The sequence below is a fragment of the Pseudophryne corroboree genome, chromosome 10 (assembly GCF_028390025.1).
Source record: "Pseudophryne corroboree isolate aPseCor3 chromosome 10, aPseCor3.hap2, whole genome shotgun sequence".
NCBI classification, from domain to species: domain Eukaryota; kingdom Metazoa; phylum Chordata; class Amphibia; order Anura; family Myobatrachidae; genus Pseudophryne; species Pseudophryne corroboree.
Genome location: NC_086453.1, coordinates 101,297,221 through 101,312,030, shown reverse-complemented (window position 1 = coordinate 101,312,030; position 14,810 = coordinate 101,297,221). Strand labels below are relative to the sequence as shown.

The window sequence follows — 14,810 nt, the reverse complement described above, 5'->3', positions numbered from 1 at the left end:
TTTTCACCGATGGGTTCAAATTATAAAGGGCTATCGGTTATGGTGTCAACTGTTTAGTTGACAATATGGTTATGGGTCAACATTGTTGTTGTCCGTTATGTTATAGGTATTCTCCATTGTCAACCTCTTTATATCCTGTTCGCTCAGTAAAAAACACTGGCAAAGTACACTGAGGTACTTGGGGATATGGAGGGGGGGAGAGTCCTAAATTTGAATATTCAGTGCCTTTGTTCGGCTACGCCCGTCCATATCCCAAGAGTACTCCAGTGCCCCCTATGGATTCAAAGAAAAGGATTTACCTGGTAAGTACCAAAATCCTACTTTTCCTTTGCAGATAGAGGAGGGAGAAAAGGGAAGAGGTCCACAACCTCTTCAAGATCACAGGAGCAGACATCATCCTCTGTTCTGCCACATCCACCGCATGACGCTGGGACTCTCTTGCGGGAGTCCACACCGGTGGGGCCACGTCTAAAAACTCTTCAGTCAGTCCTGGAACGGACCTGGACCCGTGGGTTTTACGAATAGTGTACCAAGGGTACATACTGGAGTTTCCAGACGTTTCCCTTCACCAATTTTTCAAATTAGAGATTCTCCTCCGGACGGGGAGGTAGTATGCGACACAATACTAAGGTTGTATTAGCATCAGGTCATAATAATGTAATAAGATAATAGCATAACACCTAATACATACATTATGTAATAAATAATATAATGTGTTATCTGACAATTGACTGTCAATCTCTTTGATATAAACAATTTTATTCATAATCACCACCCTGCCCTCTTTGTCTGCGGGCTTTATGATAATGTCCTTGTTTTCCTGAAGAGACTTGATTGCTAAAAATTTCTTATTGGTTAGATTTCTTCTTTTGGGTTTTGGCATATTTCTGAGCTCTTTACTAACAATGGAATTAAAGCAATCTATATTACTCCCTTTGATATATTTGGGATAAAAGGTGGATCTGGGTTTAAACTTGGATGTTTTGTAGTTTTCGTCAGTCTGTCCTTCCTGAGATTCCTTGGAAAGAGAAAAAATGTTGACACTAATTTTTCTAATAAATTTTTGTAGCTCTACAAACATATCGAATGGATTAGGGTCATTCGATGGGGCAAATTTTAAGCCTTTAAGGAGTACATTTGATTCCTCTTTAGTGAGTTTAAAATCACTTAGATTAAAGATTTTTTTTCTCCTCAATTTAGATGGGTCCTTCTGTGGGGTTAACTTTAGGGTTTTAGAATTTGTAGTTTTGGGCACTTTGGTAATTGTTTTTCCCCCTCTTGCCCCTTTTCGTCGTCTTTTTTTTTTGTTTTCTCTTTCATCCACTAGGGGACACTGGAGTCCTATACAGTAGGGCTGTGAAGCTTGCAACCGGAGGTGTGGCACAATCTAAAAATTAGCATTGTCTGCACAGCCGGCTCCTCCCCCTTCACATCCCTCCTCCCTCAGTTTGAAAAATTGTGCTAGGAGGAAAGAAGCACAGATGGGAGCTCCTGCTCCATATAGCATTATTATTTAAAAAAAATATTTTTTTTTTAATGTTTTGTTCTGACTGGCCTAATCCCTCCTAACTAAAAGGAGGGTACAGCCTTTACCTAAAGAGAAACTGCCCAATCCCTCCTAAATGAAAGGAGGGTGCAGGTTTAACCACAAGTAGAAAGACTGCGTCAACCTAATTAAACGGGGACAAAAGTCTTCAAAACGGAGAGACAAGGAGCCCAGCTAAAGGGATCTACATCTCTCTACAGTAAAATCCGAAGCACAGAGTCAGGAGTGTCTCAGGGTACTGTGAGTACTGGTGGTAACAGGGGCCCTAGTTCATAAAATTATGATCTTCGTGCAGGAGATCTTTATAATGTTAGTACCTCTGCACGCTGCTGCCTTCTGGTAAACTTGACTGCCAGCGCAGCATCGCCCGCTGCAGCCCTCCCTCCCTCCATGCTGGTGTCTCCCGGCCGCAGCAGCTCTCACGCAGTGATCCTGTGGGCGCGCTCCCTTCCTCCACCGCGGCTGACAGCCGCAGCAGTTCTCCTGCGCTACCCTTGCACGCAGAAACAGGCTTTTCTGTGGTAATCCCTGGCAGGCTAGCGGCGCGGCTCCCCCGCCGTAGGCACAGCGCGGTCTCTCGGCTCCCGCTGTGTATTAGCTCACCCGCCCGCCTTCCTTTGCAGCGCTGGGGGAGACACAGCTGCCAGCGGCCGCCGCTCAAACAATATCTGCTGCTGTAGTTTAGTGGGCTAAGGCTCCCATAGACTTAAACCAGGTGCTTAGGAAGCGCGTCCCCGCCGCTGCCTGCTCAAACGGTATCCCGTCCCCTCCCGCCGCCAGCGGAGGACTGGGGGAGACGGCAAGGGGGATATGTTAGAAAGAGGCGGAAGACCTCTTGTTGGTAAGTCGGCCTGAAACATCCGTAAAGGGGGCAAAGTGATCAGGGGACGCCTTTTATATATATATATATATATATATATATATATATATATATATATATATATATATATATTTTTTTTTTATTAAATGTAATTAGCGGTCTTTTTAAAACTGATTGGAGGCGCCAAAAGGGCTCCATAGGAGGTATTACGCCCCCTTTAGATTAGACAGGCTTCCAGGCCAGTCAGAGCAGAGGGAGGGGTTTTTATAATAGAGCAATACTCCCTCTACTGGAGATTTGTATATTAGGACTCTGCTGCAATGGATTTTTCAATGCATTTATGATATATATTTTCAAGTGACTTCTAAACAAAAGATCCCGACGAAATAAAGGGAACGACTGGTTCACAACCCCGACCTCAGAAATGAAATACAGTTAGGTGTGCAAGGGTTTCAACGAGGCTGGTGATGTTGTTGTTGTTGTTGTTATTGAAATAATTTTTTTTATTTTTTGTGTGTATTATATACAAAACGATCCAGCTAGGTGGATCCAGTGTACCTTTAATCCCATCACCCGTTACTGTCTTTCTGTTCCCATTATAAAGGGGAAAGCACTGTGGAGCGCTCTATGGGGTGCGGCTTTGAAAGTCAAGAGCACTTACCAAGAACATTAGAACTTATTATGTATACAAACTGTAATAAGATGAGCGTTAGTTTGGGCGACCCCCGGGTATGCGTTCCCTGTTTAGTTAAGGGCGCTCAACTCTGGAGCAAGGCTCCGCCAAGATCAGGGGAGCAAGCCCTGACAAATATTTCAAAAGAAATGTCAGAATCCCGCAGCAGTCAGTAAGGGCTGAGGGATTCTCCAAGACCAGGGAGAAATTTCTAATTTAAATTAATCCCTCCTGCGCAAGCATTAAGCAAGGTGAACAAGGCGGTTAATAGAATCCTTCCCATGTTACACGATGGAGGAAGGTCTTATTATACATGAAAAGGCGAGATAATTAAGTCTGCCTGAGATCAGGAGTTTTATGGTGATCCTATGCTTCAAGAAGTAAGGAGTTAGGGAACCAGAGAGTTTTCCATTTATTCGTATGTCTATGCCTCAAACTCTCCAGACTGATAAACGTTTAAACACACAGCGGGGCGCTTAGGAAGCGGGGAGAAGACAATGTCCCCTATGCCTAGCGTCACCACCTTAAAGGATATGTAATGTCGTGAAGGTAGACACTGCATTAAAATCAATTTTTGTAGCAGCACTTTGTCGCATGGGCTGGGCGTAAGAAAGTAGCCTGGAGGAAAATTCTCAGCGGAGCATATTCGAGAATCTGCGACTTCTATGTGCCAGGCTTCAAAGGACGCTAGTAAAATAGCGTCCTGCATTTCTGTTTCGGCTAGAGGAATTTTATGGTTCAGAGAAGGGCGAGTGGACTCCGATCCCAAGAATAGAGACTATTACATTTGGGGGTTAGATGTTATTAGTCCTGAGTTAGACAAGTGGATTTCGCAGACAACTGCAGTGAGATCTACCTTTCTTCCTACTTCTTACTCGAGAGGTAGAGGTCGTTCACAGTCGACACAGAAGGCAGGACAAACCTGCTCACAAACTTGTGGCATGACAAACCTACCTGCTCACTGCTCACCTGGGGTCCCCCTTGGTGGGCGCAGAGTTGGAAGGTTTTCGGGACGCCTGGGCCAAAACCTCACCAGACGTTTGGGTCAAGGATACAGTTTAAAAAAACAAAAAAAAACGTCCTCACAGTCCGTTTCTTTACAGTCCTAGTTTCTTGAGGTCCTAGGTGCTCGTTGCGAGCAGGAGCTTTACAGACGGCAAATTCAAAGACTTCTGCATACAAGGGGTTATGTCACCAGTCCCGGATCCTTAAAGAGGAACGAGATTTTATTCAAATCTTTTGGTAGTGCACAATGCCTTCATATTCCGATTTGGACCCCCCGCCATGCTTACTTACGGTTGCACGGGTGAAGGATCACTACCAATTCAGGGCCCTGAATCTTTACAAAGATCATACCAATAATGGTGACAGGATTGAGACAGTTAGGGGTCACGATCATAACTTATCTAGACGATCTACTGATCAAGGCCTCATCTCAGGAACAGCTGATAAAGGATGCTCAAACATCTCATCAATTTTTCATTCAACATGGGTGGATTGTGAACTTCCAAACAATCCAACCTCATGGCAACTGGATACGGTACAATTGAGAGTATTCCTACCAGAGAACAAGATCCAGGACCCACAGAGGTTAGTGGCTCATGTACTAAAGACACAGACCGTTTCTCTACACCTCTGTAGGCAATTTCTAGGGAAGATAGTGGCGACGTTTGAAGCTATCCAGTACGGCAGACTTCATTCCCGACCATTCCAGATGAACCACATTGCTCAAAAGAGCAGATTCGCACTGGCTTCTACATCGAAGAATCCGACTTCCACTACGCATACGAACCTCCTTGATTTGGTGGTCGTTGCACAAGAATCTCGCAGTAGGCAAAGAGATTCGGCATTTGGGATTGGAGGATCCTGACAATGGACGCCAGTCTCAGAGGTTGGGGTGCCGTCCTGGAGGCACAAATTCCTCACAGTTTGCAGATTCAGGATGGACTAAATCCAGTCAGCTATTGCAGGTTTTAAACAAGGAGAGTTAATGGTATCCATGGATTTAAAGGTTGGTGGTTACAGGAGAGCAGCCTACCCATAAACGTTCTCGAACTGAGAGCAGTTTACAATGCACTTTTCATAGCCGATGACCTAGTCATGGGTCAACACTAAAAGATACAGCCGGACAATGTCACGACGACGGCTTACATAAACCGTCAAGGAGGAACAAACAGCAGAATGGCGTTAAGGGTAGCCACACAGATCTTGTTGTGGGCAGAAAGGCGAAACATCATCCTCTCGGCAGTGTTCATTCCAAGTGTGGAGAACTGGGAAGCAGATTATCGCAGTCGCCAGGACATGCAGACGGGAGAGTGGTGCCTACTTCCACAGATTTTTGACATGGTGGTGAGGAGATGGGGTCTACCTCAAGTGGACCTAATGGCGTCTCGGCACAACCATCAGCTGCCCAGATATGTGTCCAGGACTAGAGATCCAGCAGCAGAAGGAGTGGACGCATTAACACTTCCTTGGTGTTACAGAAGGGTTTACATATTTCCACCTTTCCCACTCATGCCGAGAGTTTTAAAAAGAAGTGAAACAAGAATGAGTGTGGGCGATTCTAATAGCACCAGATTGGCTCCGCAGGAGTTGGTACTTAGACTTGCGGGTGTTCCTAGCGGAAGATCCTTGGCGGTTACCTCTGAGAGAGGACCTGCTATCTTAGGGACCGTTCCTATACTGAACAAGCTACGCTTAATGGCGTGGCTCTTGAAACCCGGAAATTAAGAAACAGAGGGATACCGAGAACGGCTATTCCTACGAGGTTTGCTGTTAGGAAGCCTGTTACAGCCATACACTACTACAGAATTTGGAAGATGTACATGGACTGGTGTCCGGAAGGTGGGTGGAATTCGACGAACTTCCACTTACCAAAATTCTACTTTTTCTTCAAGCTGGTCTAGATGGAGGACTAGGTTCCTTTTGAAGGTTCAGGTTTCAGCTCTCTCCATACTTTTGCAACAGCGGTTAGCATCCTTACAGGAGGTTCAAACCTTTTTACAGGGGGTTCTGAGGATACAACCTCCTTCCCGTACTCCCACTACGCCGTGGGACTTAAATTTAGTGTTGGAATTTTTTCTGATGACCAACTTTTGAGCCGTTGAAAAGAACAGACCTGAAATATCTCTCTTGGAAGGTCACGTTATTACTTGCCTGGGCTTCTGCCAGGAGAGTTTCTGAGTTTGTAGCCTTATCATGTTAGACTCCTTTTACTTTTCCATGAGGATAGGGCAGAACAGATTGCCTTCCTAAGGTCGTTTCGGGTTTCACGTAAACCAGCTGATTGTAGTCCCATCTTTTCAGGGATGCGCAGATGGGGGCGTGTCTTGGGATATTGTCCGAGCTTTATGAATATGCGTACAAGTTACATTGTCCTTCAGAAGGTCAGACCATTTGTTTGTTCTCTATGATGGTCCAAAGAAGGTTTGGCCAGCATCTAAGCAGTCTTTGTCTAGATGGATTAGATTATATTTCCTGTGGTAACCAGGTTCCGACTGGTGCTCAGACCACCAGATCAGTGGGTGCCTCATGGGCGGCTGCCAGAGGGGCTTCCACTATTCAACTTTACAGAGCGGCGACGTGGTCCTCAGCCCACAAGTTTCGCGAAATTTTACAAGTTTGATACTCTTGCGTCCGGAGACTCTAAGTTCGGACGTTTATATTGCAGGCCACCGACAGCACTCCCTCCCTGGGGGATAACTTTGGGACGTCCCCTACTGTATAGGACTCCAGTGTCCCCTAGTGGATGAAAGAGAAAAGAGGATTTTGGTACTTACCGATAAATCTATTTCTCTGAATCCTCTAGGGGACAATGGACGCCCGCCTCGGTGCTGTCAACCTGCTGTGTTCAAACAGTTCGTGCAAACAGCGTTAGTTATTCGATTAAGAGTTCTTGGATGCTGTTTGATATGTTGTACGGTTCGGTTCCTCGCCATGTGCTATAGTATCATGTCCTATTCTCTCAGTCAAATTTTTCAAGCTGAGGGAGGAGGGATGTGAAGGGGGAGGAGCCGGCTGTGCAGACAATGCTAATTTTTAGATTGTGCCACACCTCCGGTTGCAAGCTTCACACCCCTACTGTATAGGACTCCAGTGTCCCCTAGAGGATTCAGAGAAATGGCTTTATCGGTAAGTACCAAAATCCTCTTTTTATTGGTTTTTCTACAGGACTTATTCTCTTCTGGTAGTCCAGGGTTCCCACTGTAAAAAAGATTGATCAGTCAGCTCTCCTGGTCTTTCTTCTCTTAGTCTATCAAAACTATTCATGATGGGAATCTTTTCGTGGACTTCTTTAATTACAAAATTTGACCTATGCATCCTTTTGTCTCCATATTGATACTGTCTTGGAGTTTTGTCTATATTCATACTTACTTTTATTGGCCCTTGATTGCTCATAATGATTCAAATCACCCTTTGTGGGATAATTCCCTACTGCCATTTATGTTAATACGCTTTGGTATTGTGCCACCTAAGAGAAACTGCATATTTATAATTACATTCTTTGGTAATATATGGAGTGACATAGGAGAGGACATCTCTTACTAAGACTGAGAGAGCCATCTGCTGTGGTGCCGAGCCTCTCTCGGGACTAGCTCTGCACAAACAGCTAGCCCACCGCAGCATCTCCAATTGGTGAGAGACAGATACCACTCCATTGTTTGAGAGACTGACATCACTTCATTGCTTGATGCATTTCTGTGATTCATGTTTATTTTTTGAGTGTTGTGTTATCATTGTGGAAGATTTTATTGCTGCTATATGCATTGTGCACTTTGTATTTTATAAAATAAAAATGCTTTTAATATAATCTCTGTTGGGGCATCTACGAGGTTATTTTAGCGCCAGCCTATATACCGAAATATATATTATGGAGTTTGTGTTGGGCAGCAAACTGGTCCCACATCCATACTTTCACCACAATCACAGAGGTTTAGATGTCGCTTCTGTAGGCAGAAGGAAATCTTAGCATTGTCTGCTGACACTTTTCTCCTCTGACCCTTGTCATTACCCACATAACCACCACACATACATTTTTTGTTTTGCTCACCATTCCCTGTAAACTCTGTAGACTGTTGTGCATGAAAATCCGCAGTTTCTGAGATACTGTACGCAAGCTAATTTGGCACCAGCAATCATTCCACGGTCAGAGTTGCTTTAATAACATTTCCCTATTCTGGTGTTTGAACAACAAATGAACCTGTTGCCCATATCTGTATACCTTTGTGCATTTAGTTGCTGCCACATTTGGCAGATTAGAACTTTTGTATTAATGATGAGTAACTAGTAAAGTTGCTACTGAGTATATGTGTATGTATATAATAGAAAGATATTTTTTGCTTAATAAAAATTTGTGTTTATGTAATCCAGCTATTAAATGACTGTATATTTTATTTATTTATTTATTTATTTATTGCGTCTTTACAACTATTAAGTAACTTATATCTTTGTATTTAACACTTTGCAACTTTCTTTTAGATTTTCCACCTGCAGTGTTAGATGGATCAAAGGGAATGAGCGCAGATGCTAAGAAAGCCTGGATTGAAGAGAACGCCTTGATCCTGAAGCAAACATTCTGGTTAGATTTTTGCATTCTGTTAATTTATCCTTTTTTATATATATACTTAGATATTATCTCATAGGGTTAGTGTTTAAAATTACTTGATAAAGTTTCCTTTTATTACTAAACACAGTGCAATTACAATCATTCATTCAATCATTTTTAGTATAAAGGCAGGAAGTTAAATCTGAAGCTCGAACACCTTTTGGAAACAGTACGTTTTATATGTAAAGTTATCCATAAACGTATAATGGGATGTAGGCCGGTCACAGCACCCCCCCCCCCCCCCCCTACATCCCGCCCCTCACAATCCCGACAGTCAGCATGCCGACTAGCAGGGACTATTCCCACTCGTGAGTGTCCACGACACCCATAGAGTCGGATCGCCACTGAGCCTGCAAGGGGCTTGTTGCACTCTCCACCCCCCCGCCGGCATTCCACTGGCGGGATACCGGCGGAGTTATGTTGACCGCTGGTCATGCATACCCAACCCCGAATAATTGCTGTTACTATGGCAATAGACAGTCCTATGGCGATAACCTAATGCTGTAGTAGGTCTTGGCTACTGATGCATATTTGTAGGCAGGTATTATAGTCCTTCTAACTTAACAGGTTTGAACTAGTGTCTCAACCACAGGTAATTGCTTTGGGATTAGAGCAGGGGTGGCCAGACTTTGAGTCAGTGATCTACTTTGAAAGCTGAAAAGCTTTTGTGATCTACCTACGCGGGATAATTGCGCGCACTGAAAAAATGGGCGTGACATAACAAAAAGGGGCGTGGCCTTGCTGCACAGGGTGTAATGACTGTCTCGCACGAAATCACACATTGGCCCCCACAGGTAAAAACCTCAAACACATATGCCCCCACATTGCCAGATACACACATGCTCCCACAGTGCCAGATACAAATATGCCCCCACTGTGCCAGCTATGCCCCCACGGTGCCAGCTATGCCCCCACGGTGCCACATATGCCCCCACGGTGCCACATATGCCCCCACGGTGCCACATATGCCCCCACGGTGCCACATATGCCCCCACGGTGCCACCTATGCCCCCACAGTGCCACATATGCCCCCACAGTGCCACATATACTTACTGTGGCGCACGCTCAACAAAGGGGTGTGGCATAACAAAAAGGGGCGTGGTATAACAAACAAGGGGCGTAGCCTCGCTGCACAGGGTGTAATGACTTTCTCGCACAAAATCACACATTGGCCCCCACAGGTAAAAACTTCAAACACACATGCCCACAGTGCCAGATATGCCCCCACAGTGCCACCTATGCCCCACCAGTGCCTTGTGCCCACAGTGCCACATATGCCCCCACAGTGCCACTGGCTGTGTCCCCGCTGGCTGAATCCTGCTCCCGCTTCCCGCAGCTGCTGTTGTCCTGCTGCCACCGGCGCTGACTGGATCAAACCAGATCCAGCAGGCGCACAGGCTCCTCGCATCACGTTCCCATTCGTGCATTGCGCGGCTGACGTCATGACGTCACCCGCGAAATGCATCATTGGGAACGCTCCGGACTCAGGCGGCAGAGGCGGCAAGTCACACTTGGATCGCAATATACCGGCGAGAGCTCCGCGATCGACCGGTAGATCGCGATCGACCGGTAGATCGCGATCAACGTTTTGGCCTCCTCTGGATTAGAGCAGATCCAGCTAGTTTTGGAGAGTTGAGTTGGTTATTATTGTTACAAACAAGAGTATCACTGTCTTTATTTTATAAACATAATTTATTTGTAAATCTACACACGTTTCACTTTTTATTTAATTGTAGACGGACACCACTATTTGATAATACAGATGTCTAAACGGGTGGTCTTCGGTATGCCGACTGACAGGATCCCGGCGCACAGTATACCGGCGCCGGCATCCCGACAGCCGGCATCCCGACAGCCGGCATACCGACACTTATTCTCCCTCGTGGGAGTCCACGACCCCCCTGGAGGGAGAATAAAATAGTGTGGCGCGCGTAGCGAGCCCGCAAGGGGCTCATTTGCGCTCGCCACACTGTCGGTAAGCCGGCGGTCGGGCTCCCGGCGCCGGCATGCTGGTCGCCGGGAGCCCGACCGCCGGCATATCGTAGTGAACCCGTCTAAACAACTTGACGTTATACTGTAAATAGTTTTCAATAACAATTTTGTTTCACACTGTGGTAAATGTGGACCATTAGCAAAATATTGTTAAACAACTGCTTTGTTTCAAAATTAAATAAGGGACAGATCCTTTTTAATGAACACAATTGTGTCCTAGTTACTGTAACAACAGTGTGAGTAAATTCATTACACACTGCCACTGATTTAGTGTTTTCACTTGCCAAATGTACACTATACAGCCTCATCCTAGAATATATATTTGGTGTTTTTTCCTTTCATTTAAAATACTTCATGTTCATTGTCTGGTTTTTGCTTTTTTTTAATGATAGTGAGTTACCGAACTATGATGCAATTATTCCAGTTGTTTTGAAACACGGTATTCAAGATCTTCCGCAGCACTGTAAACTCACCCCAGGTAATAATACTGCATGTTTTAAGAGTCAAGTAATTTCTTATTACGTTTCTTTTTATAGATCCTTTTAGGTTTTAAAGATGAATTTTGTACAATTTGTATAGAAAATGTGATATATTTGTTTCATCAGGTGTTCCCCTAAAGCCAATGTTGGCACATCCTACGAAGGGTGTTGGCGAGGTTCTGAAGAGGTTTGAGGAAGCTGCGTTTACCTGTGAATATAAATATGATGGAGAGCGTGCACAGGTAATCTTGAGTGCAGCAATACAAATGTTATTGGAATGAAAGGAAATAAACAAATACTTCTGTTAATGACAACTCACCTTGATTTTGTCTACATGAATGTTTTCTGCTAACAATTATTTAAGTTATATGCAATTTTATATTTTTCTTCATAGATACATATTCTAGAGAATGGAGAGGTACATGTATATAGTAGAAACCAAGAAAACAACACTTCAAAGTATCCTGACATAATCACTAGGATCCCACAGGTAATTGTAATGGATAAATATACCGTATATATTAGTACTGTACAAAAGATTTTGGCTGGTGAGGGAAGAATGCTGCAAAGTAAGAATGCTTTCAAAAATAGAAGTGTTTATTTTTTTATCAATTAACAAAATGCAAAGTGAATGAACAGAAGAGAAATCTAAATCAAATCAGTATTTGGTGTGGCCACCCTTTGCCTTCAAAACAACATTAATTCTTCTGGGTACACTTGCACACAGTTTTTGAAGGAACTTGGCAGGGAGGTTGTTCCAAACATCTTGTAGAACCAACCACAGGTCTTCCGTGGATGTAGGCTTTCTTAAATCTTTCTGTCTCTTCGTGTATTCCCCAACAGACTCTGGGGTATGATTTAACCAATCATACCAAACAACAGGTGATAATGATCGTCAGTTTGTAGGCTGAAACACAGTCATTAACTGAAGCAGAAACAGCGGTGTAGGAGGCTTAAAACTGGGTGAGGAACTAGACTACCAGTAGTTTGTTGTCAGCCCCACCCCTGATCATTGGTCACTGATTAGACATCTATGCTGTATAGAGCAGGTAGAAGCAGATGAAGAACTTGGAGCTTTCTGTCTCTGTTCATGCACATATGAGCAGGACTGTTTAATTACTTGCATATATGCTCTCGTTTAGAATCTGATTAGATGTATAAGCATATTTGACTGTACATGGTACCACAGTTAAAATTAGTCTTAAACATATTACAGTGTAAGAGATCACGAATAGGTTGAACTCTATGGACAACTGGTCATTTTTCAACCTCAAAAACTGTTACTATATTATAGTGCTGCCTGTGGTGGACAGTCTGCATCAGTCAGTTTGTATTGTAATTATATTTGCTTCCATGTTGTAGAGTTATAAATGTTAAAAAAAAATGGGCAAAACAATTGTTATAGTCTAATTGTAAAGCGCAACTGAATATGCTGCGCTATATAAGAAACTGTTAATAAATAAATAAATAGTTTGGTTGATTTATGGTGTTCCATAGGTAAAGAAAGATACAGTGAAATCTTGCATCCTTGATTCAGAGGCTGTTGCGTGGGATGCACATAAAAAGCAGATTCAGCCTTTCCAAGTACTCACTACAAGAAAACGAAAGGTTTGTATTTTTTCTTTCAAATACTAATAGTGGTATCCAATTGGTCACGGTAAATTACAGCGGTTAATTGTTCCCATGGGGCTATCCAATTAGAAACGTAAGCTTGCAGTTATCAGGGATTTATTTTTATTTTTTTACCTGCCCGAGGCTGGAGGAAAGAAATCCCAGATAAATGATCCAATTTTGCAATCGCAGCCATAAAAACATGTGTCCGGGTACTTATCCCGAATTCTGTGTGTTTTCTGTGTGATAAGTTATTTTTGGCTTGGCAAAAAAGGGGCTCTAATTGGATGGCCTGATAATGACCATCAGGCACAATAAAAGCCTGGTTTTTCTATGCAAACATTTTTTTTGTGGGTAATTGGATAGCCCCCTAAATTTAAGTGTAATTGGTATATGGACTAATGTATTCAAGAACTGGCAATGTTGCCTACAGAAATTCCAACTGTGCAGGATAATGCTATGCCGCATCCATTGATAACTGTGCACTCAACAGTCTGTAAAACAGAATGTGTTATGGACTGTGTCTTGGTGACAGTGATATTCTAAGTGCTGCCACCGTTCTGCTAGGTACTGGGCTCTGTAAATAGGTTTTGTGTGTGTGGGTTTTTTGTTGTTGTAATGGTTTGAAATGTCCTTTAGAGATGCAGTATTATGATGGGCTACTACTAAAGTTTCAAATAAGTTATTCAAGGCCTATACCAAACATGTTATATATATTGATGTCTATGCTTATTTATTTTAGGATGTGGAAGCCGCTGATATAAAAGTCCAGGTGTGCGTGTATGCCTTTGACATGCTTTATCTGAATGGAGAAGTAAGTAATCATACAGAAATATATATTAAGTCTGTTCTGGTGTTTTTTAGGTAGAGGATGTGCTAGATGTGTGTGGAAATAACGGTTGTTTGGAGTAAGTGATGGTCAAGGAGACACATACTGTACCAGGGGATTCAATTGCCAGCCAACGCTTCCGCTGTACTTTATGCTGTTTATTGTAATTTAATAAGTGTGCTGTTTATTATAATTTTTTATATATATATCACAGCCATATTGCTTTATGGATTTATATTTACATTTCTACATTGTAAGCTTTTGGGATTAATCCATTTCACCCCTAATATATTAGTTTATTCATGTTAGTAAAACATGGCTGTTTTAGGCTGTAACTATTATTCATATCATTGGTGTGCAAATTCTGGGTAAATCTAGCACATGGGTAATAAGCCCATCCTCACCCACCCTGAGGTTTGGTAATCCAGGTTCAGCACAGTTTTGTGTTCAGTAAGACCCCATTGGTTTGATGTAACCCAAAAGCTTGCAATTACTCATATATTCATATGTACAAACACAGATACACTATGAAGTCACACATTAACTTGCTGTTCATTTTTCATTCACTGATCACTGCTCCATGTCATGAACCAGAGCAAAACGAACGTTTTCAATTTGATGCTCACAGATCCTTGTGCATTAAATATATTAGTAACTTCATTGAGCAGTTGGAAATGTTAAAAAAAGTGATCTTCTAATGGCACGTACAGTATGGGTGAATTTTCACCCAGAAACAGTGTTCACACATTGCCCTGTGATGGTAATCTCACATCATACAGACAGCGCAGGGCTAGTTTTACTACCAGTCCCTGTGACCCTTTTGTTTTGCTGTCAGTCTACTGTACAACACAATTTAAATAATTTCAATAGTGTTACTGCGGCCTCCTCTGCCCCCAAAACACTCCCCTGCTCCCCAGTATCTCACAAATTTGCCCAGCACACGTCTCCGTTTGACACGCGTAATGTTATGCAAGGTCCGATTTTATTATGAAAACTTGTGTGTAAATCTGACTTTTTCCTGTTTTAGGAAAAGTTTAATGGCAAAATAATATTAAGTGTTTCTTGGTTACAACAGAAATAAACCGAATTTCGGTAAAGTAAGTTGTTGGCTATTTGAGATGGATTCTTTGCCTTGTAGGAAGAAATAAGCATGTTTAAGTTATTTTCAGAGATACTCAAGACTTCTCGGAAAAAACAAATCTAATTACTGATACTGATGTTAGAATGTGACCAGCCAACGTAGTTTCAGCAGTGA

General features: G+C 43.0%; 1 protein-coding gene across 2 annotated transcripts in view; it reads left to right on the top strand.

Moving 5' to 3' along the window:
- Positions 1 to 14,810, top strand: part of LIG1 (DNA ligase 1) — a 359,710-nt gene that overhangs the window by 301,031 nt on the left and 43,869 nt on the right. For both annotated transcript variants that reach the window (XM_063942666.1, XM_063942665.1), the window contains 6 exons: positions 8,518 to 8,617; positions 11,029 to 11,114; positions 11,242 to 11,357; positions 11,510 to 11,605; positions 12,613 to 12,723; positions 13,469 to 13,540. In XM_063942666.1, coding sequence (XP_063798736.1) covers positions 8,518 to 8,617; positions 11,029 to 11,114; positions 11,242 to 11,357; positions 11,510 to 11,605; positions 12,613 to 12,723; positions 13,469 to 13,540 — 581 coding nt within the window. The remainder of the gene's footprint in view (positions 1 to 8,517; positions 8,618 to 11,028; positions 11,115 to 11,241; positions 11,358 to 11,509; positions 11,606 to 12,612; positions 12,724 to 13,468; positions 13,541 to 14,810) is intronic.